Genomic DNA, 26,703 nt, shown 5'->3' on the forward strand with positions numbered 1-26,703 from the left:
TGTTTTCATTGTAGTGTAAATTAAGTGAAATCTCTCTAGGGCTGCCAAAGGTGTAAATCTTGCATGTTGGGAGCTATCCTGGCTCGGCAGACACACAATAATTGCTAAGGTGCAGTAACTGGATTGTGTATCTGAGTCCTGAGCAAAGCATCACAGGGAGACAATTAGAGGGATCTCAGCAGCCCAGCTCTTTCACTGCTGTCTTCTCTCTTTGCAGATGTCAGGACAAAGGAGTTTAAAGACGAGGTTTTAAAGGGAACAAGGTGATGACCTTTTCATAAGGCTCCCTGCCAGGTAGGAGGGGATGGATGTACAAAGGGAGCAATACAACAGTGCAGAAATGAAAGGAAAAAAAAGATGTTAGTTCTCTAGAGGTGGCAAATATCGTGTGCAGACATAATCCTTAGACAAGCTAAAGAAACTATAGCTACTGCCGGAGAACTAGGATGGGAAACTATGCATTCAGCTTTCCAAAAGTATGCTGTGGTATAAAAGGCACTGCTTACAGAAGGGAATTAGAAGTGTAAATATGAGGCTAGACCTTTGACTCATTTATATCAGTGTTTATGACAGCGAAGGCATAAAACACTATTGAAAGGCAAGGGGTGAAGCAGCAGGCCTGAATAACCAGTTTTCGGTAAGTTTCACTGCAACAGTGTCTTAAAGGTTCTGAGTAGCATGAGGGGTCATAACTGTTTAATCAAAATCCCACATTTCTTGTTCCAACCCAAGATATGAGCTCTGCCTCTTTGCAGATGTACTGACCACAGAAGTGCAAACGTGTGAGTGGCTTCAGGTCAAGTCCCAGCAAGATCAGAAGGGTCTTTCCCGAGCTCAACCCCGGCTGGTCTGCAGCACACTAAACGCTACCCAACTGCAAAGTTAGGCAGACAGGATGGGCCTGTCCATCCAAGTCAACGCAAACTGCTGTATATATAATATATAGAATCATAGAATCGCAGAATTGTCTAAGTTGGAAGGGACATTTAAGATCATCAAGTCCAACTATCAACTTAACACTGACACTAAACCATGTCACTCAGCACCACGTCTACATGTCTTCACCTCCAGGGATGGTAATTCCACCCTTTCCCCAGGCAGCCTGTTCCAGTGTTTGATAACCCTTTTTGTGAAGAAATTTTTCCTAATATCTATCTGAAACCTTCTCTGGTGCAACTTGAGGCCATTTCCTCTTGTCCTATCACTTTTTACTTGTAAGAAGAGACCAATATATGTATGTATAGTAAAGCATGGCTCTTCCTCATGCGCTACCTCTGCCTTTACTCCTTGAAAACCGGCTTGCAATGTCCATGGCAATTAATGATCATCCATATGAAGCAGGAGGAAAGATCGCACTTCCTCCACATGCTTTTGCATCTTTCTAGTATCATGTCTGCTGTAGGACAGGACTTCGCCATCTGGCCCAGCAGCTGCTCCTGGTTTAAGTAAATGCTTCTTTAGAGTTCACAAAGCTCTCTCTAATTTCCTAATCTGCATGGTTTGATGGCATGCCTATTATGAAAATAGAATTGAGAGTTGTAAGCAATTAGCTGAATGCTCCCATCTTTCCTTCTGATTAGCTCGTGTAGTTGTTCAAAATCTGGTACATGGCTCACACCTATCCCAAGTGGCTTTTTCTCGCTCGCAGGGTGATTCAGAAACTCTCTGCTCTGGGTAGCAAAGACGAAGGGAAGGAAATCCCTCTCAATGAAAACAAGTAGAAATGCCTAAAGACAATTTTTGGTTAAGAAACTCCACAAGTTTCTTTTTAGCATTAACCCTTCCCCCTCCCCCCCCCCCAATAATTAACAAACAAACCAAAACAACAAACCCCAAACCTGTAAACTCATAATGGAAATGTCCAAGTATTCCTGTTTTTAATTCAGTTTTTGTATATTCAGATTTTTCTAATTGTTTTAATTTAGTTTCCTATGAGGAAAGAAGCATTCTTGAGGGATGTGCTTTAGGCAATCCTGCTCTAGCAGGGGAGTTGGACTAGATGATCTCTAGAGGTCCCTTCCAACTCTGAAGATTCCGTGATTCCGTGATTCTCCTCCTCTCTTCCTCTCCCAAACCACTCTTATCTTTTTCAGTTGGATTGACAAAAAACAATGAATTGAAAGTACTGATACTGATCAGGAGACAGGGGACTTTTTGTCTTTATCCCCTGCCTTTTTTTTCTCCCAGTTGGGTGAAGAGCTGTTGTAGCTTCCTAGGAAGCATGGCAGGTTAAGCAGTTAAATGACTTTATGGCATTGTATATCTTGATGGTGGTGGAAATAGAATCATAGAATCATAGAATCTTCATGGTTGGAAAGGACCTTTGAGATCATCGAGTCCAACCGTACACACACAACCCCCCCCCCAAACAAACCAAAAAACCCGACCAACCTACAATCTCTGCCACTAGAGCATGCCCTGAAGTGCCAAGTCTATCTTCTCAGCTCCTTCAAATGGAGGTTACATATGAGCCAGTGTTGCACATACCTAACCACTGAATTCATCTTATTCCTATACCCTGAATTTTTCTTACCTCTTTCTAATAATTCTGATAGCTTTTTATACTTTTGGCTTTCACTTGTATCTTCCAGGTCTATCACCCCTACCATTTCTTTATATGCTGTGTGAAAACATACCCCCATATGTTTGTTTTAGACCTGCTGATAGACAATTTCATTTGGAATCCCTTCTCTCATATACCATGGAACAATCATTGCCCACCTAAGTTCCCCACACATTCATGACTGTATTTACCTCTGACTTGCACCCTTTCAATGCACATTTTTCCAGATGGAAGAGCATTAATCTAGATATTCTACTTGCCCAGTGTCTGTCCATACCTTTATTCATACGTTGTTCCAATGATGGTGGCCCTATTCTCCTTTGGGCATGAACCTCTCACTACCACTCAACAGACCTGCTCAGCTCCACCTTCCATGAGGTCTTCTGGGCTTGAACTTAGTCCCTCCACTGCCCACACAAAGAGCCCAGAGGGGTGACTCCAAGCCTTCTTCCTCTGCCTCCAGGATCCTCATAGCCCTATACAAGGGGTCTAACTCTGCTCTGCAGTGAATATTTATTTATGTTCATCACTGGTCCCAGGGGAAAAAAGACAGACGTTCTTCTACAGTAGAACACTGCACGCACCATTTATGAATTGGGATAGATTTTTCTGTAACAGTAACTAACACATGCAAAACTTCTAATTAAATTTCCTGATTTATAAAAGTATTTGGGAATGATGTGGAAGAGACTGTGAATCAAAACCGCTTTGTAGATTGTGTTATACCAACCAGTGAAGGGCCGGGTTGCGGAATGACATGAATTATTCATGGCATTGACGAAGAGAAATGAAGAGTTAGTGGAACCAAGATAAAAACAGAACATTTTCTTTATAAAAGGTGTTTGATCTGGGTAGGAGTTAAGCACTGAACAGGTGAACTGAATAAATGCAGAGAGATAACTGTATTCCAAGTAATTTGTCCCCTATATTTAGATCTTGTAAGGTTTTTCTCTTTCTTAATTTCTTTTTGCCTCTCATCTGTTTCAAATGCACACTTTGGACTCAGAAATATGTCTGAAAGTTTTTGTCATAGGTGAAGGTTTTAGCTCTTTGATCTCAGTGGAAGAAAACCTCTTATTGGCTTTTAACTGGAGCCTGAATTCATACAAAGAGACATAAGGTCAGTCATTTCTAAGGGATGTTCACTTTTGTCTCCCTCTTGCTTCTCTACCCTTTCCTCTAATAGCTTCTAAAGGAGAGAGGAAGGTCTGCTCTGAGTAGCAATCTGTCCTGCTTCTCTGTCATCGCATTCTATGGTCAGAAATCGATTTTTTCAAGGAGAAGCTATTAAAGCAATAGCAGTTCTTAGCATTTACTCTTCTTGAGATGCTGCTGAGCCCACTGGAACACGTCTAGTTCCATTTTTATTATTGATCTGCTTTACTGTCACTGGGAAACACCTGAGACTTTCAGACACCTATAGCTTGCACTAAACTGGATGTGAAAGTGGTTAGATCTGTGAGAAACTTGTGGGGAAGTCATGACAAGATATTTTCCAAACGTGCTTGATCTGCCTCAGCCATGATCTCACAAGACCATTCTTTCAGTACAATTTCTGCTTAGCGTTTCATACTATTTCATATTTTCAGTATTTCATAATTTCGTGCCATAGTACAACCTGTGGCATGGGGTCAGCATATCACACAATAGACAAAACCTTCAGTTTCTTCATTTGTTCTTTTTCACACCACTTGGCCTGTAGTTATTCCTGCCACATCTCCAGTGCCCTGAAGCTTACGGCACCCTGGATTTTGGGAAATGCTAATTTTCCCTTCTCTTCCTTCCCCCTTCCTGTACATTACATTTCTAAGTGTGAAGATCGCGATCCTTAATAAATACAGATAATTCCTCCCTTCTTAACATCACATAATCCCCTTAATTAGGCACCTTTTGTAAACTCTGTCTGTTTTCTCACACTGAAAGCAGGGCTGTCAAACTCTAGGACAAATTTCTCAATAGAGCTTTTGATATTGCAATCACAGTATACTAGAAAATATTTACAAGAAAAAGATGCACATTCCTGGGTAGGTGGAGGTAGAGCAACTCCACAAGCCATGGGCTGGCAGTGGGCTTTCAACCTAAGGACCTCAACACAGTGTGCATTGCTCTCACTGGACATACATGACTTGGGGTGCCCCACAGTGTGGTGGGGAGGTTCAGCTACTGCTTACAAAACATCTCAGCGCCAATCCTTCAGAGCAGCAGAGCAAACACGACACCTCAGCTGCAATCAAATCTCAAAGGTCTAAAGGAAAACCAAACTGTAAATAAGCCATATATCCATAAAGCCACCAATTTCTTCAGTTAATTATATCCCTGCATGTTGCTGGAGCCAGCTAACAGGAAGGGTGCACTCTTAAATGCTAATGTAAAATCAACACTGATCTGTGGAAATGGGATAAACTATCACTAGTTTCTGCTTTGGACCTTCTGCTGTCCAAGACAAACGAGGAAAAATGAGCATCAAATAGGGCTGGAGGCTGCCTTGATGGGCACAGGGAGCAGGACCGTTGGCTCACCTCTCCCCTTTTCTCTGACTTCAGAGTGGGCTGTTGCAAATAATTGGCACAATTCCATGTAAATGAGAAGGTTTCCTGGAAATTCTCCCTTTGTAAAAAAAAGACACATTTGCACTGAACATCCGAGCAGGTCAAAGGCCCTCAGTGAACAAACCGCTACAGCAGATGGGCTCAACTACTTGTTTCCTTTTAAATGAGCATTGTAGTAAATAAATAGCAGGTCTGGTTCATTTTGGGGTTCTTGATGGTAGTGATAATGTCTTCTGCTTATCTGCTGCCATCTGCTTATCCCTTTCCTCATTTTATTCCGTTTTTGTTCCAGTTTCAAAAGCAACATAGAAAAAAGGAGAAAAGAAATTGAGGAAAATCATGTTGGCTCAAGAGAGAGAGATTAAGATGGTTTTCAAGTTAATGAAAGAGAATAATTTTTGGAGGGTGCAAAATTAAGTGATTCTGCATTTTTGTTTGTTTTCGTCTAATCATTATTGCTCTCCTTTGCAAAAGGTTGGGATTTATCTCACCTAACTTTTGACATGGAAATGTAGGGAGTCTACTCTGAAGGAGACTATCAGGTTCCCTGTAGACTCCATAGAAAACATCCAAAGGTCATAATCATCCCTTTCTAAGAAATGTCATGGGATAACCCATGTCCTGAAATTGCTGGAGGCAGAAATTAGACAAGGAGTTTAGATTAGATGATTAATGTTAGGTACCCACAGTTCAGTGGAAGGAGAGTTATCCATATGTTTAATTAATCAAAAAGATAGCTGTCAGAATACCAGCTCCCTGGAGTCTCTATCCATGTCCTACTTATGAGTCTCATTTGACTACCCCAGGACACAGCTATACTCTGCTCCAAGACCCACTCTGGGCCAACAGGGACTAAAGAGTCTTTGGATGTCTCCATACAGAGCACGTGAGGACCCTGCAAGCTTGCAGGTGGCATCAGTGGAGCTACCTGCAGTAGTCTGTTTAATCACCTGCTTCAATGAGGAGCTCGTTCTCATGTTATTTCATGGGGAGCTCTTCACTTTGCTCTGTGCAGTTGTGCAGAGTTTTGTGCGTGTGCCAGAACTGGAAGGGGCTGGGATTAGCGATAATGGGGTATTCCTTCAGTCTGAAACATTAAGATCTGTATATTAACAGCAAATGACATACACCCAATGAACTTGACTTGATTGCCTCTGTCTTAATGAAGTTAATGCTACAAAGGATTAGTCAATGTAGTTCAAAGTGAAGGTCTAGAGTGGAGAGAGGGTGTCTTTTCCAAAACTCTCTGTTGATGAATCAGGAAAAAAAATGAGATGACAGAATTAGACCTTTGCTGCCCATCGTACTGAATTTGCCGAAAGGCCATCAGTCAGAGGCCGGGAATGATACCAACCACGGTATCATTTTTGGTTTATAAGTTTGGTTTATAAGCAATCACAATACCTGAGTTGCACATAGGATCAAATGATAGTTAAAATAACTTTGGGCACAGTAACAAAAAAGAGAATGAAAAAAAGACAACAAAATAGCTCTTGATTTATATTTATTGAATTTAAATGTACCACAGAGAAAAATATATCTTTTAGATTCAAATGAAAGAGCTATAACAGAAGTGTATGAGTGCACAAGTTCAAAATGATGAGGATGTAAACCAAATAAATAAGTAAAAATCAACTTTCTCATGTGGCTTAGACCTCTTAGATCCCAATCACCATGTAGAAGAAAAGCTTGCTGTTTTCATGAAACAATGCTGTTATATATTAATGTCATTTCAAAATTCCTATTTAAGAGAAAAGATTGCAAACTTAAACACTTAGTGTTGCTCTGCACAAACACGTACCTTAGAAGCGACACAGAATACAACTGCCAACTTTTGTAGCTTTGTTACCCACGGGAGTCTGGTTACATGACTCTTATCCCACCCTAGTTCTTCTCTGAAGAATTGCACGAAGCTTTCTGAATGAGCATCAGGGAAACCAGCCTAACAAACTGTGAGTGCACCTAAAAGCTCTCAACAATAAGGACAGACATCTTTATGCTTGTCCTAAGACTCCAGGTAGCCAGTAAAAGCATCATTTCCATGGAGATCCAAAGCCAGATATGACTTGGAGGATTTGCTTCTCAGCATGGAGGATTTGGGACTGCTACACAGGACAAAAAGCAGCAGCTTGAAGCCAGGAAATGTCCTGAGCCAGATGGACAGCATTCTTAGCAATGACATTCAAAGGAGGGGAGATAATTTTGCTGAGACAATTCACCTGAGACCAACACTTACAGTCCTGGCTTGCCTTTATAGCTCATAATGCACAAATCATACCTGACTAGTCAGTGAACAGGTGCAGAACTGAGTCCCTCACCCTCAGTGAGTGACATGGTCCGGTCTCTTTCCCTCTCTCTATCTTTGGCTCACTGTATGTGAAATGCTGTGAGTACATCAGAAGAACTCACAGAAGCAGCCCTGGAGATGTCCTGGACCCGTAACATCATCTAATCACTTTAAAAGCTGATCAAAACTATGTCCAAAATTAATCTTTAATTCCCACATAAACCCCCACTGGAACCTTCCTCCAGTTTCTACTGTGATTCTATTCATCACAATTTGCATATTCTGCTTTTGTTGGATTTTGGCTTAAACTGCTCTTTCTCTTCCTTGATTTTACTCTTACAACGGGGACTCTTACCTTTTGTTTTCATAAATGAAGCCAGTGTCACTAAGTCACACTTTTCCAGACTCTTCTAGTATGATGGATTTTTTTATTTACCAGAATATTTATCTTCCACAACTTTAGCTTATCTTTGTCATTTATATGCAACAGCGGGAGACTAAAAAGCAGTGGCAGCATTTTTGTAAACCACTGTGGAATGACAAAAATCATCTCCTACCCTCTTGGTACTCCGGAGGAACAAGGGTAGCCATGAAGAAGTCACCCTACGCCAGTGGCTCACAGTTTCTCTCAGGAGCCTTCCAAGTACTAACCCTGGCCCAAGGATTGAGGAATGATGGTGTCCATTATTCAAGAGGACATGTGGAAATTTAATAAATGCTTCAGGTGGTCAATAAAAGTGTTATTTTCATAATGCGTGGTCTATGATATATTGGGCAAATTTCCATTATCAGTTTCCTGACTGCTTCCTTGAATTATCTCTTTTTCTTTATTTGTGCATGAATATCACAATAGTTCTCTGGGAACTTCTGTTGTCTTCTTGTGATACGGTTTTAGAATTTCAGTGTGCTGGAGCAGGTTATATCTAAATGCAATAGGAGGATGGCAGGGCATGAACCAGTGCTGTCTGGCAATGCCAAAGAGGATCTCTGATGTCTTCCTACCCACATAAAAATGCACTGGTGACAACATTGTTCCAGACGGCACTGTCACTGTTTAGCTACACCTCTGAGATTATGCACTCTCCACTATTCTGGCAAAAGTATAAATTCATGGTGTGGGATCCGTCAATGACGACAAGTTCTATTTCCCAGAATCACTCACGCTCAGTGCTTGGCAGTGTATTTCTAACACCGGGAAAGAGTTGGTGTTTGGTGCAAAAAAGATGAAAATGAAGAAAACAAGTAAGGGGATGAAGACATTATGCATTGGAGAATGGGAGGAAATCAGGAACTCATGGACCAGGAGAGGGCAGATATGGCTGAAGCTGCAGTGATGTCTGATAACACTGCTGGGATTATTTCAAAGCACTTGACCAACACTGAAGGATTTTGAGTTGAACTACACAAATGCCTGTATGTGAAGGTGCTCAGCTTCACACAGGGGAGCTGCCATGCCTGGGTAACTCTAGAAGCAGCAATATCTGCCTGCAGAGAGGCAGGATCCAGACAGCTCTGTTCTAGATGGCTTGAAGATAGGTATACACCAGAATTAATGGTCAGTCCTTGCAAACAGTAGGCCCACTAAGGACAAGGAAGAGAAGTAGAGCAGGAAAAAGAAGTTAAATGTGTTCATGAGGAAGGGGAAAGGAGAGCAGAAATAAATCTAGAGCACCAGAGGGAAAAAGGAGTTTGGCAACCCTGAAACTCAGAAGGATCTCACCCTAGTTGAGTGGGATTCCAGAACTTGTTTTTTTCCATCCCCGCCCCCTTATGTCAATTAATCTCATAGTTGAAGCTTAAAAACTGTTAGTGCTAATTTTTACTGTTTAACTTGTGCACAATGGACAATTTGCTTTTGGAGAAACTGTGGGTAACAAATCCCTATTATAAATGACATCTTCTATTTATTGAGAGAAAACTGGAATGCTCTGGTCAAGGGATAGCAAGTAATGCACTTTAATAATGAAAGGTGCCAGAAATATTTTCATCCATCTCCTTCATACGGTACTGACGAATGCCATGAAATAATGAAAAATCTTCTGAATTTGTGAATGACATAAAAATTTAATGTCAAATGACATCAGGACTATGCTAGGCATTTAAGGTTTCCAAATGCCACGAGATATTTTATCCTTTATTTACCATGAGACGGGATATTAGTCATTTGAAGAGCATAGTCCTCATTAGGCAGGAAAATCACATTAACTCTTTGTTTCCCAAACTCTTTGTTTTCACCCTTTTCCTGCTATAAATATAAAAAAGATTTTCTCTTGCTTGCAACTTTGGTATAAGCTTTCATGTTCTTGCAAAAGGATCAAAGAGTAAGACATAAACATTAACCAGATGATTGATTTCCTTGAAAGCTATTCAATGATACTCACTACTACAAAGGAAGAACCGCTTCACAAACTTTAATGGCATTAATTTTGCAACAAATCCTATAAAACAAGAGGCAATCTTACCCTCCCTTTATTTAAGACCATATCTGCTTTCCACATTTGTATATGATTGTACAAACTGCATAGCTCAAAGAAAATCAAAGTAGTTTCTGCTCTGGAAATGGCATCAGTTTCTCTGTTTACAGAAGGAGATGCTAGCACATATGCTCTGCAAAGGTGGGATTCACCTGTATTTTAAGACATTCACATCTGCCAGAGCCGCTCTACAATCATTTGCTTGTAAATGGGGAGAAATATGTGGTTTATCAATTTTTGTTCAACTCATCTTGAAGTCGAAGTCTAAAAGTCAGCTGAACTGCACCTCTAAAGGGTCTATTTCTCACCACTGACTGTAAATCAGAGATAGGTTTACATATGGGAAACTCTAAAATCAGTTGACATGGATGTCACTCCAGGTTAGAAATCAGTTCCGTAAAGACAGCTATCTTAGTACCAGTTGAAGCATCCTCATGGATTTCTTAGAAACCCCAAAGTATCTCAAATGGCACCAGATGCTTGTTTAGGATGCTCAATAGAGACCTCAGCGTCTACAGTGTAGGTGCCTACCTGTGACCTTAGTGTCTGCACTTCTACTACACTCAACAGAAAATTTATCAATACAACAAATGACATCTAAAGACCTGTTCAGGTTCCTACTATCCAGTTGTCTGCTGATTGCACTGTCTAGATTACTGTTGATGTTGATGGCATCCCAGACATCTATCTTGTACAGAAACATCTGCATTAGAAACAGCAGAAATTAAGAGTGCTGAATCTGCTTTCTCCAGCAAAGCAAGTCACTCGGTGCTTTACCATACGAAACGAGGAGAAACAGATATTTTCATGGTGCTAATCATCTGATCTCTAATCTATGATTAGAGTGACTAATCTATGAAGAGCTGAATCATGTCCTATCCACCACTGACCAAACCAGCCAGATCTCCAGCAACTGGAAATCCTGGATGAGAGTCAGATGCAGAAAACTACATTTAACCAGAGGAAACTCATCCAAAGCAATGTGAAATCCCCCTGGAAGGCTGCTGACATTGCCAGCTGCATGACTAGATGACATTTGTGGGGCTCACTGATCACAGAATAACACAAATGCCAGCAGCCACGCTACAACATGGGTATGCAGGGAAGGGTCACGGGCTGGCTTGTGTTTGAGGCTCTTTCTTGGCATGGCACATTGAGATAAGTGCACAGAGAGCCTCTCAGTGGAGTCTGGACTTTTTCCAGAATAGAAACATTCACTTGCCTAAGCGTAAGTTTTTTGAGATACCCTGAAGTACCTGCGACATCGCATGACATGTGAACTATGGGAGAACTGCACCTTTCTGCAGGGAAACCTGGAGACCACCTGAGATGTCCTACGATATCTAAGAGAGCAGTAGATGCCCCTGAGTGGGCAACTTTATTGAGTCTCATAAGTCTATCCTAGAGCGCAATTAAGGCATCCCACTTTCATTAGCTTAAGTTCAACATAGACACGAGAGAGAGAGAGAGAGATATATACATGATCGTATATATACACACACTATAATATATATATTTCTGTCATAGTTCTGCTTTGTTGGGATTAGAAAGTATTAGAAAATCTTCTTAGAGAGTTTTTTTTTTTATTTCCTGTTTAACTGACTCTGCTGGGTCTCTAAAACCCAGTGAGAAAATGTTGTACTCAGGAGAGGAGAGGGCACAAAACGTCAACAGCAGGCAATTACTCCACATGGCATGACCAACATGCAAGGGTCCTATCCTGCAAGATGGGATATTACAGCAGCTTCTGCCTGCTTTCCCTGGGTGTTGATGCTGCAGTGATGAACTACTGGGAAGTTTTGGAAATGGGGAAGTAACAGCGCTAGGACAGGACTCTGAGGATTTTTAATTTCCCTTCTGGGTCTGCAAGGACTTTTGGTGGGGTCTTGGGCAAGTCATGGAATCAGCGTGTGCTGGTTAATCAGTGTAGTGTCCTGGTCTGTTAAACAGGGATGATATTGCATCCTTACTCCCATTCATAATCTATCAATCACGTGTGTTTGGACTGCAAGGCTGTAAAAGTGGAGACTTATCAGCTTGGTTCATAATCTGCAGTGCAAAAGAGCTTAATTCTCTGTGGAGGTCTGCAGGGCTACTATAATAAAAATAGTAAATAATGACTATGAACTACCAGATGACAAAGACTCCTGTCGCTGCATGGCCCTTGAGACCTGAGTTTTAAATTAAAGCTTCCCAGAACATGCCGAACAGTGAGTTAAGCTACTTTCTCCATTAAACTACCCAGGCCGCTATTTGTCAGGTTAATTTCTTGGCCTGTGGCCAAATTTGTCATCTCAGCAGAAAAATACTTTACTGCATACAGTTGCAGCTTGTTTATTTTATGTCAGAGACTTAATTAGTTACAGTGCTAAACTGTTCATTTTGTACAACAAACATCCTGTTAAACAGGTTGATTCAATTTTTCACTGCATAACATCCATATCATTGGATTGCACCAGGAGTCATTTTTGCATCCCTGTGATCCAAAGTAGCACGAGGTGCTGCAAGAAGGATAGGGAGGATGCTCTAATGGTTTGGACATTCATGTATGGCTTGGAAACGTCCTTTACTTAGTGCAAAGGTCTTGTTTCTCCCTCTGATTATATCAAGAAGCTTCCCCAGTGATGTGATGTGAAACCCCAGAGGCAGAAAAACCACAAAACCATTTCACTGAGATGAGGCGTCTGGTTTTGCTTACTGAGAAAAGTGGTGAGGAATCTGAAGTACTTCGGGCACGGCCGTACCACAACTTCTCCCACCTCCGCTTCAGGCCAGCATGTGATGTTGTCCCATTGCCTTCTGCAACCTGGGGAAAAGAGAAAAGCAGATGGTAGAGCAAGCACGAGTGGTATCTGCTGGAGGGAGCAGAGGAAGCGGGGGCAGAGCAGAGCAGCTGTGCAAAGGCATGTGGAGCCTACCACTTTGGTGCAGGCACCTTTTGGAATGAAAGACATAGAAATATTTTCCTTAAACATGTAGTTTTCAGCTTCCCCAGTCCTGAAACTCAGCACTGGTGATGTCTGTAATTTTCCAGAAATCAGCACAGAAAGAACAGCAGATCCGTGCAAGAACCAGGCAAATCAGAGTTCATAGAGAAACGTGCCCTTTTTGAGATGAAAAAGGTAAAAATGCCTAATTAAATATCTCTCTTCCTTGCCCTTATCCCTCCCTGTTGCATTAGAACACCTCGTGTGAACATGTGAGACATGTTCCCCTCCTTCCTCTGCTTCCCTCAAACTTCTGTCACCAGCTTTTTCTTCCCCTTGAAATGAGATGATTGTGCCAGGGATGTGCTCAGCAGGAAGGGGACACTGAAGACAATCAAGAGATCAGAAGCCAAATCCCTTCTCAAGAAGCAGTTTTGCACCTTAAAAAGGGAGAAGGCACAAAACACTCCTGGAGGCTGAGGAGGGACAGTGCTGTCTCCAAGAGATGCTCTTTATGGAAGGGCGGTGCAAGGTAGTACGCTCCCAGCTATCCAAGCTAGGAATGAAGGTATAACTAATGGAGCTAACTTCAGGGAGAAAACTTAGGATTTTGTTAAAATTAAGCAGTTCTGAAGATGCTTTAAATAGAACAAAAACTTTCTTAGAGAAAAAAAAATCATCAAGCATGTCCTTCCTACAGAGTTATAATATGATTTTGTCCTTTGATTTCTGCTTTCCCAAAAGGTATCACATACACCCTGCACTGTTGAATAATGTAACATTAGCACTGACGCCAAAAGGAGTTGGCAGACCTGAATTAAAAAAAAAATCAGACGTCGTTTTGCCTCAACATGTGACGTATATTACAGTTCTTACTGGAATTTTGAAAACTTTTTTTTCTTTTTTTTTTACCCTTTAAATTTCCAACAGACAGGCACTTCAATCGCTGCCTGGATTAGATAGATGGGTTGTCAACAGACCTCACTTTTTTATAGCACCTCTGTTCTCAGTTATTTGTCATCCCCCATTAGACTGCAACACTTCCCCAAATGTGACTAACATGTTGCTGTTAAGGTCAACAGCCTAACAAGAGAAACTAGAATATGAAGAAGAAAGCTTTGAGAAAATACTTTTTACACGCAAGCAAAGGGAACTATGAAAACCACCGTCAAGCTGCATTGCTCAGTAATTATATCCCGGTCTGAAATTCCTCCTTTAAATCATCTTTTACTACTTGAGCTAAGAAAAAGTCTGGTGTCATCATCAGTCTGTTCAGACTGTGGCAGCATGCTGTCTCAGATCAATAAAGAGAGCACACAAAAATGCTTTGAAGATGAAAAAAAAAAAACCTCAGCTCTCTTTCAAAGTTATTTTAGAGGTTTTACCTTCCTTCTTTCATGAGCAAACAGAACTTTTCAAATGAAGTCCTGAGGTGAGTTTATCAGAGCCTGAAAAAACGAATAACTGATGGTATCTTCTTCGTGCACGCTTTTCTGTAGTGTTCATTAAAATTCAGTTTTCAGGTTTCTAACATCAGGTGCAAAGCTCAGTTTCCACAGCGTCATACTTATCTGCTGCCAAACAGCCAGCAGCTCCAAAAGTATTAAGATATTAGATATTCTGCCCATGGAAAATAGATGCTTTCATGACAGGATCTTTCATGTTTTACAATCTTTACTTCCATCAACCTCAATAAATTATAGTGCACCCATTACCTGAGGACAGGTTGTAATGCAAAATGAAATACCAGGTGATAGTATCAGATGGCTTTTTAAATGTCCTGAATTGCATACTTCGAGAATTTTTGTGATCTGTATCTTTTCCTGTGTTAGAATTTTTCACCACCACCTGTGATGCATGAAAAAAGCTATTAAGGGCTCATTTTTGTAAAAAAGCTGTTTCTGATTAAAATAAAGTGAAGATACGCAAGACTGGCCTTGAAAAATACACAAAGTGGATCTTTAAAATTATTGCCTCTGTGAAGACCTCTCATATCTGCCTGTGAGCTCTTCCAACACCATCCTTCCTTACTGCTCTCCCTAGATGAGCTGACACTATTTGTGCAGCTGCCTGCAAGGGTCCAGGTTTTAAAGGTGTGAGTCATATCCCTAAATTTATGCATCTAAAAGTCAGACTTGTAAACCTGAAGATGCCAATGGAAACCAGAGCCCTGGCTGGCACTTCATGTCACTGTAGGATGGTTATCTAACATTCAGCAAATGAATCATTCTTTGGAGGTGTTGTCTTCTCTCCAATGACTAGAAGAGGGCCTGCATGAGTAACTCGAGTTTAATGAACTGGAACAATACAAAGATTGATACCTGGTTTGCATTTGCAGTCCAACACTTGCCACTCGCCCTGTCATCAGCCCATTGCAACATCTGGCAAAAATTTGTGCCTGTCCATCCAAACGAGGACACAGGCAACCTTTACCAAATAGGCTTCCAGAAAATGGTTTTCTTTCTCCAAAACTGATAGACCTTACTCTGGCAAACTGCTGGGAACAGGGGCTTGGTCAGCGATATTCAGTCACAGAATCATAGAATTGTCTACATTGGAAGAGACCTTTAAGACCATCAAGTCCAACCATTAACCTAACAATGCCAAGTCCACCACTAAACCATGATGCTCAGCACGATGTCCACCTGGCTTTTAAATACCTCCAGGGATGGTGACTCCACCTCTTCCCTGGGCAGATTGTTCCAATGCTTGACAACCCTTTGGGTTAAGAATTTTTTCCTAATATCCATCCTAAACCTCCCCTGGTGCAACTTGAGGCCGTTTCCTCTCGTCCCATCACCTGTTACTTGGGAGAAGAGACCGACGCCCGCCTGGCTACACCCTCCTTTCAGGTAGTTGTAGAGAGCGAGAAGGTCTCCCCCCAGCCTCCTTTTCTCCAGGCTGAACAACCCCAGCTCTCTCAGCTGCTCCTCACAAGACTTGTGCTCCAGACCCCTCACCAGCTTCGTTGCCCGTCTCTGGACCCACTCCAGCACCTCAATGTGTTTCTTGTAGTGAGGGGCCCAAAACTGAACACAGTACTCAAGGGGCAGCCTCAAGTCATGTCACCGTGACAGACCAATACCTGAGAAAACTATTTGAGGGCAGAAACAGCTGCAATGTGCCTTGGAAAGGGGAAAGCCAAATCCCTGTCTTCCCCGTGGCATCACTTGGCCTTCACAGATGTAATAAAAATGACAATTTGTTTTGCCTGATCCGATCATGTTTGGTGATTGCTAAGTGCTTCTCCGTTAGTTAATTATAAATGTTGCCTTCTCCCTTGCACTCAGTATCTGCAGGAAGGATGCAAAGGTATTTATTAAGCCCTACCCAAGGCAGCAGGTAGAGATAAGCCATGAATACACCTACTGTTCCACTCCGTTTCAATTTAAAGAACTCCTCTGTTTATTTGCTTGTTACTGAAAGCCAAGGAATACACACTGCCAAGGGCTGTGTTTTGCTTTGAAAAGGATCATAAGTGAGACTGGAGAAGCAGCGTAAAAACAAGCATGTGACTTTTTCAAGACAGTAGCATTTACCATGTCCCTGGCTAATCAGGTATACGTTTTAAACTCTTGTCATTAAAAATATATATATATATAGGAAAAGCCTCTCATATATATATATATATATATCTATATAAGAGAAGCTTTTCCTTTTCAATTATTTTAACTGTGACTTCTAGACACTCAGTTTTGTCCTGCTGTTGCCTGGTAGATCATGAAGTGCTCTCTGGAGCCAAACATCATCTTCTGGAGGGCTGCAGGGAGAAATCCTTCACTATTCTAATGAAGCTGCCTTTTAACCTTGCTTCAGATAAGCAGATCAAACTGCTTCTCGCTACACTGTAAATTAGTGTAATTATTTGCAGCCACCTCTCTCCCTCTTGAAGCAGCCTCCAGAAGTCTTGCTCGAGGAGGTCCATCAACCAACGGGCTGGAGGTTGTTGGCCACATACCGGAGCTCAGATCTTTACATCCAACAGATCACCTCTTTACAAGCCAAATGCCCCAAGTGTAAGCCAAGGGTTGCACCAGCCTTAGCTGGGCTTTGCAGAGCCCTCCTCTAAGAGGCTCTGACTCAGAAGAAGTGGCCGAATACCACTGACAGTCCTGGCTGCCGTGGGTTAGGAAATCCCATCACAGCTGTAGAAGGTGATAACCTTTTCCACTGTCTATGCTAAATGTGAATCAAAGCTCAAGCCCTCATTTCCTCTCACTTTAAAAGGTTAATAAATAGAAAACAGGTCAATCATCACAAGGCGCAGGTATACAGTGGTTTGGAGAACCAGCAGACTAGAGCACAAAAAACATTTAGTTGAGTCATATCTACACTTACAGTAAATATGTGGTCAAAGCTTATCTAGAAAGCAGCAGAGAATAACTTCCCTTCATGAATAAACATGACTTCCAGAGCACTGGCACGGCTCTGAGATGTAAATAGGTTTGGCTGAGGAGAGAAATGAATGGCAGTAGGCTGGTACCAGGCACTCTTTTAACCCAGATGAACTCCCAATCCAGAAAAAAGCCCTTTTAGCACATCTCTCATTCGCACCAATTCTCCCTAATGAATGGGGTCACTGCTCGTCTCTTCTGAAGGATGTTCACATACAAGACTTTTGTTCTTTTAACCTATGTTCAGATGCAAATATACCCATTTGATGCCTGGCATATCTCGGGTTCTCTGCATACCTCTCACTACCCACAGGTAGATAACAGCAAGGCAAAGGTTGATTAAGCTTGATTAAGCCAGGCTGACGTACCACTGGGTACCATCACAGGCTGGTGTGCTTGCAATGGAAACTCATTTTCACTCCAATTTGATATCAGCAGGCAGCTTCCAGCCTCTCTGGAGTCAGGACTGTAAATAGGTATTGGGTGATTTTTATTCTCCCACTGACAAGCTCATGCAGAAGTGCAGCTCAGGTGCTCAACTGTGGGTCGCAGTTTGGTCTCATTACAACCAATTATCACTGTATCAACCTTCTTGTCCCAGTCAAGAACTCAGCTTTTGTTTGACTAAAGAAAACAAACCCTAAAAGATGGTCCCTGCAACAATCTACTGACTTGGTTCCAGATGGACAACTTGAATCCAGTTGCAATAGAGGCTAGGAAAATCCATCGTGAGCCTTGGGTTACTACCACTGCCCCAAACTCCAATGCGCAGAGACTTCCTGAATCACAGATAATCTTCTATTTATCTCTTCAAAGTTGTATGTAATAAGAAAAAATACCTTAGATAGATTCTTTTTCTTCCATGAATCTTTGAAATTAAATGCAATTTGATTTTGCTTCTGAACCCATGGAAATTTTTAAAATTCACAACCTCCTGGGCCAAGGAGCTGCACAGTTTAAGTGTCCACTGAAAGAAAAAATACATCCTTTTCTGAATTCACTTTGAACCTGCTCATTGCTGGTTTCATTAGGAATTGCCTAGTTCTTTTACAAAGACAGAAAATCCCTGGGGAGAAAAAACATAAAGTCCTCTTTCATATCGCTCCTCAGGCATCCCTTTTTCAAGCTGAAGTGTCCTAGCCCTTTTAGTTGCTTCTAGCATGGAAACAGTTCCCGATCATTTCTCCCTTGTGTCTTTTGTGTTTTTAACTCTACCCCATCCTGCCCTGCCCTGGACTTGCAGAATAGGGTTTTACCTTATTTTTCTGTGACAGATTGGGTTTGACTGGGGCTAGCTTGCCTCCAAGGTTTCACTAAATGAATCCTCCCCCACTTCCCTCTAAAATTCAACCCTTTCCCTCTGTATTCACTGCTATGCCCTCCTCCGCCCCAGCCCCACTCAAGCATCCTGCGGGCATCTCTCCTCCCGCAGCTCCATCTCATCGCCTTTTTGTTTTTATCATTGCTGACAGTCTGCTCTGAAGCAAACCCACCCCTTCAGAGCTCCCCTTTCAACTTTCCATGGCTTTGCATTTAATTTGGATATTTTTTGCCTGCTGTGCTGCCTGCTATCACTCTGGCACTGTGGGCAGGATATGACAGAGAAACCACTTAACCGAAGGAAAACCACAATCCTGCCAGGGCACGCAAAACCCTGACACTGTAGCATTTCCTTCCCACCACTGCTGTGCTCTTCGTGGTGCACTTATGTTCCTTTATTCTTTCCTCAGTGAGGGATTTGCAGTCCCATTTCAGCAGAAAATGGACTCAGGCAATCACAGAAAGCAAAAAGGATTCCCAGATTTAAGGTTACTGAAAAGAGTTTACCCTGGACTTTGCCTCAATATCTGTTGCAAGACAGATATTGATTTCATTTTTCCTACTCTGTGTACAAACTGGAGAGTAACAAGAACTCTGTTACTTGCTATAAAAACTGGTTCGCACTTCACAGTGGCTTCCAGCAGAAGCTGTCCAAGCACTCAACAGGAAATGTTAAAATATATCTTTCTTCCTAAATGTTTGCAGAAATTTGACTCAAAGACAGAAGAAGGAACCTCACCTTAAGCCCCCAGACTGAGTCACTCTTAACAGCGTGGAAGAAATCACCAGAGACTATTTCTGGAGGATTATTTTTAAGCACGAAAATCCTATGTGTTTTTCCATCATCAACATCTACTAGGAAAAAAGTTAAAAAAAATAAAAAGTTTCTAATATTTCATCCTTTCTTTAACCATCAAACTACACAAACGCTTAACTTTTTTCATCCCTCTAGATCTCTCTTTTTATAAATCAATTTTGTGAGCTGAGCCCTTCTGCCTAATTCCAGAACATGTATAATGAAACAAAAGATCCAAGATTTAAGGCAAAGATTTACAAAGTGGGTTGCCAAAAACACAATTTATCTCCTCATCAGCATCTAAACAAGAGATAGATCTCTAGAGACATGGAGCATGCGTAGAGGATTATTCCAGTGTTTCCTCATTCCTCACTTAAATTCCCCTGCTCTTCCAGAAGTTGTAGAGGACTGGATTCATAAAGAAACAGACTTTGAATTTAGGTACCTACTCATAGCCCCAATAGGGCTTTTCCCATGTTAGCACCTCCAGACAGCAATTCATAGTCAAGATGACTATGCTCAACCCCTAGCAATGCTTTTTTGACTGTTGGGGAGGCAAGAGTGACTAGCCTGACAATGCAAGATCTAAAATAGGACTCACCCAGGCTGTAGCTCCTCTGTACCTCACTGTCTTGCCTACCAGAAGGAGACAGGGATGCTGCAAGGAGGAAAGTATTAGAGATTTTGTGGGTCTTCCTAACAAAACAGGCCAAGCAAGGCCAGGACATGAGTGCAGCAGCTCTCGCTGGTGGTTCAAGTGCTGTGAGAGTCAGGAGACTTTTCCTCAACTTTCCTACACTTAGTCCAATCTGCATCAATTCCTTGACTTGCTTAAATGTATATGGCAACTTGAATGGTAGCATCAAGATGAGAGCTCAGGAGACCTGGCCACGCTAATGAAGTTTAAATTCTCCCACTGACCAACTCAGCTTGACTTGCTCATTGAAGGCAAACGGGCAAGTGACAATGTGCTCATGGTTTACCAATGTGGAATAAACTGTGGAGAGGAGAGGTCTCTCCTATAGCAATTATGGCATGATTAAGAGGAATCTTACCCTGTTGCTGCTTTAAAGGATCATCCTGTACCTTCAAGACCAAATGACGTGCTTTGCAATGGAGGAGATTTTCAGACAATGCTGTGTTGCGCCTCTTCACGGTAAATATTGGACTAAGATATGACACCCCACTGAAAAAAGGAAGGTCAAAATGGAAGTTTCCTCTACAAACTGTAAGCCACAGGCTGCTTCTCCTGCTACTAGAAAGATACTGTGGTCCTTATGCAAACCTTAAGAGACCTTCACCATGTAAAATCTTCATGACCTGGCTCTTGCTTATTAAATGAGATGAAGTTTGTGCTGAAATGTGTTTCTCGCCCATAAATATACAGGGACATCTGCAGAAGCAGGAAAGGTTGTGTGGAAGCCATGTACCTTAGGGAAAAGAGAGACCAGAAAGCTTTCGTTTCACATGGAGGCATATTCAATGGTTAGAAGGTAAGAAAAAAGAAAAGCTAAATTTGTAAGACACTGATAATTTAAAAGCTTTCCATAATAGGAACCCTACCCCAGCCTGGTGGATGTAAAGCATGGTACCTCTGACCTCACCTTCTCATATTCTCCACAGTTTTGCTTTCATACGTTAAAAGGTTTGGATATCAAGAAATAAAGGCACCTAGATTACAGAAAGCCCAATGCATAGTAAAATCAGTTGAAAAATCTCCAGCAGCTGCAGCAGGTTTTGGATCTTGGCCATGTATTATAACAGGAGTTTGACATAATTTATGGCATATGCAACATTTTACAATGTACCTACCCTATGTAAAAAGGGTGGATACCATCATGAAAGTGCTCTGATACAGCCAGCAGGAAACGAAAAATAAAAAATATGAGGAAGGAGAGATTTCCTAACCAGAAATCTGACGGGGTGTGAGGGGGACAAATACAAGCCATTGTCAGAAACAAAATCTCCGCATAGATAGATTTCATCTCAGCAATTATCCAGAGCTTCGAAAATATTTTGAATTTGCTTTCCATCGATCTGTAGCAGTGGCATTTTCCCCTTATTTTTATAACCTTTGCATAACTAAGGCTGTGTGCATTTATATATTATCCCATGGTAAAAAAAAGCAACCAGAAAGTCTAATGGCATTTAAAAATGTTACGTATTCTCCAAACGAAAATGTCTTTTTCAGTTCAAGACTTATGTCCACTAAATGGCTGTTAATCCTGACAAGCCACAAAACAGCTGTTCCCAAGTCAAATAAACGCTGCTGTTTGTTAGAAAGCTTGCAGCCAGGACTTGTCAACAGCAGGCAAAACAAAAGCAACCTCCAACCCTAATGCGTATTAAGGCAGAAAAGAGATGTTGTAACATCTTATCTCATGATTGTATCTGTAGAAAGGTGAGGTCAAGGCAAAAATCAGCTCCTTAGCTCTACAAGGAAGAATGATGAGGTGCTGTGTAGATCTGTGTTTGAATTTCATGCTGTCACTGGTAGGTGCCTGGACTTTGGGTGATAGGGTGGGCTCAGACAGTGACAAGCGACTGAGGAGGTACCCACTATTCAACTGGGAATGAGCAGTCCTGAGCGGAGAGGTGCACCCTCCTTGAGCAGCAGGTTACCAAGCAAGGACAGACAGTCAGATAACAGCTTTGTAGGTGAAACACCTTTGGGTACTATTTCCACAGAAAGAGGCTCATGGCCTGGAAGAATAGCCATCAGCTTCAGAGCAGATTGGAGCAACCAAAACAAAAGCCTGGGGGCTGCTCACATCTAAGGGTTGAAGCTGGGTTTACCACCACGGCTACACGTGCTTCCTTCTCATGTTTCACATGCCAGGTTTCCTAGTGTGGTCAAGGGAAGGTTATCTTCTGAAAAACACGGGGCAAATTTCTTTCATTTGCATTTCCAGAGAGGTGATTCCACCTCTGTAAGAGCTGCAGCATGAGGTGTTGGTGGCTGGGAAGTGTCCCAGAGCAGATGATGAAAGCATTAACAAAGGAAGACCATTTGAACATACCATGCAGTGGCTTGCCCAACTGAGTATCATGGCCACTGTCCAATAACTGGAAGAAAACTTTCTGTAAAATAAAAGGCACCTCGACTCCGGTACTGGTCCTCTAAGAGAGATAAACGAGAGTCTGGGGTTTAAGGCCTTGATGTTACATGGCTGAATTTTCTGCTGTTGTAGGAGAGGCCACATTGTGCAGGAATGAAGAGGACTGATGTCATATCTGGAAGCTGCCTGATGCTGTTGGTCATAGCAAGACTGAAGCCAACACAGCCTTTGTATCACCTAGACCAGCGTAATAAAGTACAGTAAAAGAAAAACTAAAGAAAGACAACACAGAAAGAAGCCCTGCAGGTCTCTTTGCCTTTAAAGAGAACATTAAGATCAAATGTAGGTATCTATTTCAGACTGAACTAAATTGTTCTCCAGGGTTCATTGAATATGTTGACTAGATCCTCAGGGCTTGATTTAGCTGACCAGCAGTAGTCATTTAATGCCGTTCCTGATGTCCCAGGACACACAAGATTTTTGGAGGGGCTGGTGGATATCCTACAAGGCTTATGACAGCCCTACACAATTCTGAAATGACAAATGGAGTCACACTGGTTATCCAAGAGCACCTGTTAAGAACTTTGACATACGGCTAAGGGCTCACAAGAGTCAGCCCCTGTCTGACTATTTTTCTTGACTTTTTTCTTCGACTGTTATGAACCATGGGTACAAACCTGCCTGCTTCCCCTGCAAGCAAAGCCCCCCTGCAGACCTTCTCAGCCTGGGTACAGGTCTCTCCTCCAACTGCACCAGTGCCACCTAACATTATTACCCAGGGTCCCCCTGGGTACTGCCAAGATGTATATTTCTCCTGGAAGTTACCACCCTTCAAATCTGCCAGCTGAGTGGCCCATCTGAATGCTCCCTCCGCTACTGAGTTTAAAACAGTGGTGTTTTGCTAACAAAACCATCCATCCTCGTGTATGTGAAGGTGTGAGGAGCATTCATGTGAGCACTTAGGCAGGTCTCAGGGATGTACCACCAACCTGACACAGCCGGAAAACACATCATCTCTCCAGCCTAGGGTAAGTGGTCCATCCACCCACTTCTCCACCCTGCTGTGTGCACAGCCTCGAGCGCTTCAGCTGCCATCAGCCACGTGGTCTCTGCTCTAACAATGAAGCACCTGGAGACCTTCTGATAACACACAAATCCAACCGACACATCATCTATCCCAGGAGGTCTTATGCAACTGGAAGGTGAGAATTCACTTGAACTTTTGCAAGCAAGGAACTATTAATTATTTCTTATCTTACTGCACTATAAACAGATGGTGATGAATAAACAGCCTCCTAATTTAAACTTCATTAACGTTTTTCCAGCTTGACTTTTAATTTCCATATGTTCACTGCTTCTTCTCCCATCAAACACGCCTTGACTTCTTCAAGGGAGACTGACAAAGAACTCTAAGCTCCAAATTTGGCTTTTCAAGCCAGTCTCCACTCTAGGCCTGTGGAATAGCAAAAGCAGTTTACAGGGAATAAACAACATGGGCCATTTCCCACCTGGATTTCTTTGCATGTGACAATACTGGTGATGAGCTCACGGGACTCAGCTCTATTACCCACAAGAAATGTGACGCATTTACAAGTTAAGCCGATATGAACAGGCATTGCGAGGGGGTGTGTGTGTGTGTGTGTGTGATTGGCACTATTTTTTTTTTCATGTTTTCCACTTTTCTGACTTTTCTGACTTTTTGATCAGGTTTCAAATCCTGCTTGCAAGACAGACAGGTCTACATTGCAAATATAAAGTGCAGTGCTGAAGTACTTTAGGTATCAGAAGCCGCTCGACTGTAGCAGCCCCTTGATGGCTACTGGCAATTTTCACTGATGCTTAGAAAATCATCTCAGCTATCTCCATGATACTGAACTGTGGGGAACAGATAGACTAAATGCTAGTCTGACTCTGTGAGATGCTGACAGACTCCAGCTGTGAAGTTCTGAGCTCGTTTCACTTGCACTTAACTTTTGCAAGAATTTAGGATCCAAATCAAATGAAAATTATTCTGGTTTGGAGGGGGAAAAAAAAAAGTCCTGAAAAAAACATAAAGTGACAGAAGTTCAACAAAGGGAAATGCCAAGTCCTAAACTTGTGAAGCAATAATGCTGTGCACACATACGTGCTGGAGAGTAGCTTTGCAGAGAAAGACCTGGTGGTCCTGGTGGACACCAAGTTGAACATGAGCCAGTAATGTGTCCTTGCCACAAAGAAGGTGAGTGGTATCCTGGGCTGAATTAGGAGGAGTTTTGTCAGTACATTGAGGGAAGTGATCCTTACCCTTTACTCAGTGCTTCTGAGACTCATCTGGGGTGCTGGGTCCAAGTCTGGGCTCCGTGGACATACTGGGGAGAGTCCAGCAAAGGGATGCAAAGAAGATTAAGGGACTGGAGCATTTCACATATGAGGAAAGGCTGAGAGAGCTGTGACTGTTTGGCCTAGAGAAGAGAAAGCTCAGGTGGGGTCTTATTAATGCGATGGCATTCAGGGGAAAGCAAAAAAAAAACAAACCAGAGTGGCAACAGGCATAAACTGAAAGCCAGGAAATTCAATTTAAACATAAGATTAGGTTGATGGTTGGACTGGATGATCTAAAGGGCCCCTTCCAACACAGACAATTCTATGATTCTATTTTTTTCACCTGTTAACATACTTAAACACTGGAACAGGTTGTCCAGAGAGGTTGTGGAGTCTCTGTCCTTGGACATATTTAAAACCCAACTGGCCATGGCCCCGAGCAACCTGATTTGGTTGGCTGTGCTTTAATCAGGGGTTTGGACTAGGTGATATCAGGAGGTCCCTGCCAACCTCAGTGACTTTGTGATACAAAACCAAGGAACTATGTTAATGCAGAAAACCGCATCCCATCTGCTCAGGTCATCAGGCTCTAGTGTTAAAAGTCTTCTGTGGTTTATAGGTCTTCTCTATGTTCTTAAATATTTTTCTTCATACCCAAACTTCCATGTCATTGAAGTTATCTCCAAATCTGGGCCAGAATTCCTGTGCTTAATTGCTGCCTGATATTCCCACTGCTTTCCACAAAGGCTGTTTACCATGCGATGCCATGCTTCCTGCGCAGTGGCATGGTCTCCAGAGCTGCTCATCCCACCCAAACACAAGTCACTGTACCTTGTTCAACTACCATCCCTAAATGTCTCTGCTGCTTCTGAAAAAATATCTGATTGCAGGGGAAATTGATTAGCAATAATGGGATAAGCAGATAATGAGCTGGGCCAATCAGACTAGACCTGATTTCTTTTATTCCCTTTTTTAAAAAAAGAGAGGGTTACTTTTTTTTTTTAATTTTTATTTGAGTGTTTTAAGTTAAATTGAACTGTTTGTAAACTGCAGCCATGAAGAGGGAAAAAAAAGTACACAAAAAAAGTAAGTGGAAGTCAGCAAGAAGCAACGCAGTGGTGAGACCTGCCTTGCAGCAAACCTTTAGGACCTCAGACTCACTTCACATAGAGAGAAATTTGCCACCATCTGTGGGCCTAGAAAGCAAAACCCCCTTCAGCCACCCTCTCCTCCTAACCCTTGGGAGAGCTTCCCTACTGCTGCTAACTGTATTATCAGCTAAGCACCCACTGTACTGCATACAGATGTCTTGGCTGAAAAAATATCTGGAGTAAAAGCCTGGTTTTCAGTGAGGATGGGATTGCATTCCTCACTTTTGAAATATGTTTGTAAGCATTGTTAAAGTAATGCAGAGGACTGAGAACCTCTATTTCTTATAAGCTCCTAAAACTACTACGTGTCATGGGGAAGCCCAGGCTGTGGAACTGCACTAGAATCATAGAATCGTTTTGGTTGGAATAGACCTCTAAGATCTTCAAGTCCAACTGTTAACCAAACACTGCCAAGTCCACCACTAAATCATGTCTACATGTCCTTTAAATACCTCCAGGGATGGTGATTCCACCACTTCCCTGGGCAGCCTGTTCCAGCTTGACCACCCTTTTGGTTAAGAACTTTTTCCTAATATCCATCCTAAACCTTCCCTGGCAGAACTGGAGGTCATTTCCTCTTGTCCCATCACCTGTTACTTGGGAGAAGAGATCGACACCCACCTGACTACAACACCTTTTCAGGTAGCTGTAGAGAGCGAGAAGGTCTTCCCTCAGCCCCCTTTTCTCCAGGCTGAACAACCCCAGCTCCCTCAGCCGCTCCTCACAAGACTTGTGCTCCAGACCCCTCACCAGCTTCGTTACCCTTCTCTGGACATGCTGCATCACCTCAATGTCTTCCTTGTAGTGAAGGGCCCAAAACTGAACACTCATTTATTTGTTTTACATTGCAGCGGCGGTAGACTTTTCGTGCCACCAGAGAAG

At 42.2% G+C, this 26,703-nt stretch overlaps 1 protein-coding gene across 1 annotated transcript in view; it reads right to left on the minus strand.

The window, feature by feature from the left end:
• VIPR1 (vasoactive intestinal peptide receptor 1) overlaps positions 1-26,703 on the minus strand; it is a 120,700-nt gene that overhangs the window by 50,594 nt on the left and 43,403 nt on the right. Inside the window, exon 3 of the mRNA XM_063324301.1 lies at positions 12,572-12,679. Within this exon, the coding sequence (XP_063180371.1) occupies positions 12,572-12,679 (108 nt within the window). The remainder of the gene's footprint in view (positions 1-12,571; positions 12,680-26,703) is intronic.

This window comes from Chroicocephalus ridibundus, chromosome 2 (assembly GCF_963924245.1).
Source record: "Chroicocephalus ridibundus chromosome 2, bChrRid1.1, whole genome shotgun sequence".
NCBI classification, from domain to species: domain Eukaryota; kingdom Metazoa; phylum Chordata; class Aves; order Charadriiformes; family Laridae; genus Chroicocephalus; species Chroicocephalus ridibundus.